This window comes from Epinephelus lanceolatus, chromosome 7, assembly GCF_041903045.1.
Source record: "Epinephelus lanceolatus isolate andai-2023 chromosome 7, ASM4190304v1, whole genome shotgun sequence".
Classification (NCBI taxonomy): domain Eukaryota; kingdom Metazoa; phylum Chordata; class Actinopteri; order Perciformes; family Serranidae; genus Epinephelus; species Epinephelus lanceolatus.
This window is the reverse complement of record NC_135740.1, coordinates 34,367,594-34,373,407: the sequence shown is the minus strand read 5'-3', so window position 1 is coordinate 34,373,407 and position 5,814 is coordinate 34,367,594. Positions and strand designations below refer to the sequence as shown.

The 5,814-nt window shown below is 40.8% G+C and overlaps 1 protein-coding gene across 1 annotated transcript; it reads left to right on the top strand.

Moving 5' to 3' along the window:
• Window positions 1–3,713: 3,713 nt before the first annotated feature.
• On the top strand, window positions 3,714–5,578 carry LOC117261498 (uncharacterized). Its single transcript, XM_033633912.2, has 6 exons — window positions 3,714–3,756; window positions 3,892–4,215; window positions 4,352–4,708; window positions 4,794–4,910; window positions 5,205–5,266; window positions 5,362–5,578. The coding sequence occupies exons 1-6, from the start codon at window positions 3,714–3,716 to the stop codon at window positions 5,470–5,472; spliced, it is 1,014 nt and encodes a 337-aa protein (XP_033489803.1). The 3' UTR covers window positions 5,473–5,578.
• The last annotated feature ends 236 nt before the right edge of the window (window positions 5,579–5,814 follow it).

The following is a 5,814-nucleotide window of genomic DNA, read 5'->3' as shown; positions in this document are numbered from 1 at the left end:
AGATAAATCACTTTTTTATAATACATCAATGATATTTCAATGGAATAAATTACTTATTGACTTATTCATAGAAAAACAGCATCAATGAGTGATGAACATAGGGGGGATTGAAATAAAATAAATAAATAAAATAAGAATCAACCAGCCACCCTCCTCCCCTTCATAAGTAAAGAACAGTCCTTAAAGTGCGGTGAGGTTTGTGGGCTGTTACCTGCCACAAAGAGAGAAATGTGAACGGCTCGTTTCTCCTCTGACACGCCACATACCTGTGTGCCGCCATGGCTCGGTTGTCCAGGTACTACTGGGCAGTCATGACACCAACGACCTGGAGTTGGACTTCTCTGTCGCCGGTAAGCCGTTATCTTGCACCACGGAGCCGCCGTAGGCTATTTGACCGCCACATTCCTGTCTGTGACCCCCGTTCAACCCACATTCGCCTTTCGTTTCTGCTGCTGGTTGAAATCTGTACTCGCACAGCATGCTGAATGATTTATTTTGCTCGCACAAAACTATTTTTAGTTGCAAATGCGAGTAAAATGCTCGCACATAGAGCTCTGTGGAAAACAAATCACTGCCGACAAGTCAAAAGAAATAAATAATAACTTTCACTGCTCAAAGATACTCACATGTCTGGAAAACAAACCACTACAGCAGCATATTGAGTGCCAGGTGGCCAGCACGCGCTGTTATTGACCAGCGCGCGCTGTTTTTGGACGGCGCATGGACACTCACCCTCTTGCGATTGGACTTTGAATTTATCCCACAGTAGTGGCACGTGAGGCACCATAGTACTATGGTACTCCACCCTGCAACACTAGTGACATTAGCCAATACTGTATGTAGTTTTTAGATGTGAAAAGTTCTAGACCCATGCAAATTAGTTCCGGAATGCACCAGGGCCTTTTCTAAAAAGATCCTGGTGCGTTCCAGTACGTTCCGGCTCAAATTAAGCACTGCATAACCCATACGGATGTGATCCTTAGCTTAACTGCATTGTTGTGCATTTGTGCTGTTCACTAAATACTAGGACCAGGCCAGATGCGACCACTGTTCTGCACCTTTCCTACCCCTGATGCTCAGCAGTGGATGTAAGCATTTCCAACACATATCTCGTTTCCAGACTGTTAGTTGAACACAGTGTCACCTATCTAGCTATGCGCTCCTGTGGCTACACCCACAGCTTCTTCTTTGCTGCAGCTGTTGATTTATCTCTCTTTTCTTTTGTTCTGTTCTCACACCGATTGCAACTTGAAGTATGAACAAGTACACAAAAAGAAGACTTTATTCCAGTAACAAGAGTAAATGTAATTTGTTAATTCCACCCCTGCTTGAGAGTCTATAGGGCCTGACTCAGTTTGGGAGCCTCATGTGGCAGTTACAGGCACTGCAGTCTTTGGCACTTCTGTGTTGGCTTCATTTTTCAGCCCTGGAAGTCGTTGCTTCATTTACAGCTAATTAGCAAATGTTAGCATGCTGAACTAGAATGATAAAGATGCTAAACCTGCTAAACATCACTTATAACGTGTTAGCATGATGACATTAGCAGCAAGCTCAAACCAAGGCTATGACCAAGTATGGCCTCACATAGCAGCTAACATAATGTAGCTGTAGACGCCAGTGACTGATGTCTGTTAGTGCAGGTGCAGTGATGTGACATTTATGTTTTGAGCATAACAGTGGGACATATTAGCAAGAATCGGTACATATATATATAGCTAGGGAGTATCCAGAAATGACGGGTCCATGTCATTAGTTCGACAGCCCATTGGTTCGACATCCCATTAGTCCGACTGTCCGTGGTGCTGAACGGCTTGTGGCGGGCGTATGGTGCGCCGCGACCGGCTTGAGGCAGAGCAGGCTCACGGCTTATGTGTTTGCCACTTTCTTTTTCATTTTAACCCACACCATGATATTTTCCTGACCCTAACCAAGTGGTTTTTGTCCCTAAACCTAACCAGACCTTAACCACACGGCGTCATGATGATTTCGGAACGGACTTTGGAATAATGAGTTTAATATGGTCGGAACAATGGGATGTCGAACCAATGGGCAGTTCCCGAAATGACATACTGATTTAATGTAGTACATCCAGTTTCTAAGACCTTATTCATCTAAAGCGGAATTTATACTTGTGCAGCAGACCCTATGCCGTAGCCTACGTCGTTAGGAGAATTTATACTTGTGCAGTGGTGTGTCTGTGTCACTCTGCAGTTACACCTCCAAAACACTAGTCAGCTATGGTAGGCTGACCAAACGTCCTCTTTTGCCCGGACATGTCCACTTTTCACGTCCTGTCTGGGGCGTCCGGGGGGTGTTTATAAATTGATGATAATGTCTGGTTTTCCTTGTGTGTGTGTGTGTGTGTGTGTGTGTGTGTGTGTATGTGTGTGTGTGTTTTAGAGTGCGGCACGGGCCGCATATTTCTGTCCAAACGCGTCCGAACCTGGCAGTCATTCTGCTTTGTTATGTCCAAAACCGAACCGAGCCCGACATTATTTAATGACTAAAACACTGAGTTTGTGTCACACAGTTGTTATGGTTACAGGCTATTTGACAGGCCAGGCGTGTGCCAGGGGTGGTCCGCGGAGAGGGAGACCTCCATGTTTGAGACAGGAGTGGGCAGCGGGAGGTCTGAGGTTTCCAGCGAGGGGAGAGGTAGAAACAAACAGCCAATGTGTGTCTGTGTGTGTTATGTTCAGGTGTTGTCACGTAAATAACAGTGCCCAAGCAATAAACAGGACAGACAATAGGATTTTATTTATTTTTACACTACATATTCACTGAAAGCTGACTGAATCCAACCCGAGCCCGAATAGGCTACAATTTATACATTTTTGACCGTCGGACGTTTGCTGTACACATTTTCCCCACACATACAACATACTAATGTTTTTAGCACCAGCCAATGGCATTTTACATTGTATGAATTAGCCTAGCAGCTGGCAAACTTTTCTCCTGTCACATGAAACCAGAGACAGCAACATTTACGTTATGTTACAAAATTCAGCTCCATTACAACTCACAAAGTTCACAGACAAAACAACTGTCTAATGCTATTTTTGTGGTGGCTTTATTGTTTCTTATCTGTGAAATTAAAGTAAATAAAAACTTTGTTTTCACTGAGGGAAATGGTTTACGGGTTTATGGGTATGGCATAGGCTCTACGTCGATGCAGAGCCTAAACCGTACAGTAAGTACAGCTTTGATTCAATGCAGAAGTATAAATTCTGGGTGCAGGAGAGGATAGCAAACAAAAAATTTGATTTGACAAAGAATATTAAAGTACCGGGTACCACAAGCAGCAATAGCCACCATGTCATTAGAGTCAGTGGGTGCCATTTTATAAACACTGAAGACAATCAAAAAATGACCATTTAAGCACCAAAGGCTTTATGAACATTGTCTGTGCCTGCTGAAAATAAAATGCATGTTGCATGTTGAGAACAAATGTTAAATAGGTCTTAAAATAAACATTTAAAAAACATGAACTTTTACTGACATCATATACTTTGGTGAATGGGTGAGAGAGAGTGGTAATTTGCTTCACACAGACCATGACAAGACCAGTGTGGCAGGAAATGCTCTTTTATTGCATGTCTGTGTTGATAACCAATCAGATGAAAGATGCACTGGATGGTTTGACCTATCACGACCAGTCACCTCCTTCACTCACAAAATCACCAGCAAGTCTCCCGACAAGACACAATGTCAAGATGATCGTGGTATGGGCTACACTGCTTCTCCTTCATCAGAGCTGTAAGTAATAAACAATAATGGCTAAATAGTTTCTCATTTATCTGTATCTGCATGCAGTCTACATGTATGATGAACAGTGTGTTTTTGCACTACACTAATTATTATTTATTGTTTAATATCTTATTTAATCTATAGATACGCTGACTCCAGTGACCACGGTTGAACTTGGTGCACCTGCGACATTGACATGTGATTTCCCTAATAAAGAGCTGAGCAGTAGAAAACTCTACTGGTACAAGCAGAGTGCTGGGGAGACTCTGAAGTTGATTGTGACTCTGTGGAAATCAACAAAACAGTATGCACCAGAGTTTTCTGAATCACGACTGGAGGTAAATTACGATAAGACGTTTAGCAACCTGACCATTGTGGCGACGATCCAAGAAGATGAGGGAATGTATCATTGTGTCATTGCAGAGTGGATTAATACTCAGTGGAGTGGGACGTATTTGTTGGTAAAAGGTAATAATTTACTTTTACAAAGTTTTAAAGTGTCATCAAGCATGCTGGATTTGTATTTGAGATATATTGTGCTTCAATGCCACTTAAGCTTTAAAAATGTGCTTGGAGATCTTAAAAACAATTCTGTATCACACAGGAAACACTCAGAGGACATCAAACTATGCTGTTGTTCAGTGGCCGACAGTATCTGATCCAGTCCGTCCAGGAGCCTCGATGTCTCTCCAGTGTTCAGTCCTCTCTGACTCTGAGAATAAAATGTGTCCAGGAGATCACAGTGTGTTCTGGTTCAGAGCCGGATCAGATCAATCTCATCCAGACATCATCTACACTGATGGAAACAGACATGAGGAATGTGAGCGGAGATCTGACACTCAGAAGAGTTGTATTTATCGCTTCTCTAAGAACATCAGCTCCTCTGATGCTGGGACTTACTACTGTGCTGTGGCCACATGTGGACAGATATTATTTGGAGATGGAACTAAAGTGGAGATCGGTATGACTTGGCGTTCAGTAATGGAAGTTATACTCAACATTTGTTGATAACGTCACAATTGACCAGTGTCTTTTTCTTTTTCTAGTGCAAACTACACATTTAGTATTTATTGCAGTGGCGATATTAACAGTCTGTTCGGTCATTTCTGCTGTGGGAAATGTTGTCCTCATCTGCAACCGAAAAACATGTGAACGATGTAAAGGTAAGTGTTGTAAGAGTGTAAGTTTAAAACATGTTGATCACATGTATAAAATTAAAATTATTTATGCATTTATTCATGCATGTTACATACAGAACAAGACTGAACTAAAATCATAGGCATCATTTTTCACAGACTTTTTAAAGAATATATTTATAATAATAATTTAATTAAACTCAAAGCCTCAAACTATATTTTATCTGACTAAGTAGGCTTTTTATTTTCTGACATTAAACTTTAACTGAAAAGTCAGATTAAGTGCATGTTCATATCTTTTATGATTTAATTCATCCTCAGGAATGGAAAGTGTTACTTCAGAAGAACGACATGCCAATTTGCGCCAATCAGTGCATGCTAATGTAAGTAATAATACCAATGAACAATATTGTTACCCCAGTTAAATATCGGAAATTTATATCATTACATGCATGTAATTACTGTATTTTCTACACAGACTGCAGCTGACGACACACTGAACTACGCTGCGCTGAACTTCTCAGAGAAAAGAAGAAGAAAGAAAAGAGAGTGTGCTGAGGACAGTGTGTACTCTCAGGTTAAATGCTGATACTGGTTTTAACGTTGTGTATTTCATCTGAGCCTTACATTATGTTAGATGATGTGCTTGCATTTGTTTTTTGTTCTTTTATCTTATCTTATCAATCCAGCTCAGTTAGAGATATGTTGTTGCATTTCTTACATAGTTAAATCTCAGGTTTTTAAAATTTACTGTTTGACAAATGCGTATTGTGATAATCTGAAATTTGTAAATTGCTATAATTAAAAACATTTTTATTAAAAGGCTCAAATGCTTTCTGTGTGTAAATGTGCTTACAACCATGCAGACAGAGAGAAAGAAAAGCAGACAGAGGGAGAGTCTCCTAAAAAGAAACTTAATTCCATTTTAATG

Excerpts from the sequence above, each read along its gene's own strand:
- LOC117261498 (XM_033633912.2), top strand. The coding sequence starts at position 3,714 with ATGATCGTGGTATGGGCTACACTGCTTCTCCTTCATCAGAGCT. Across the intron at positions 4,216-4,351 it reads GACGTATTTGTTGGTAAAAG|GAAACACTCAGAGGACATCA; the intron begins GTAATAATTTAC and ends TGTATCACACAG. Across the intron at positions 5,267-5,361 it reads GCCAATCAGTGCATGCTAAT|ACTGCAGCTGACGACACACT; the intron begins GTAAGTAATAAT and ends TTTTCTACACAG.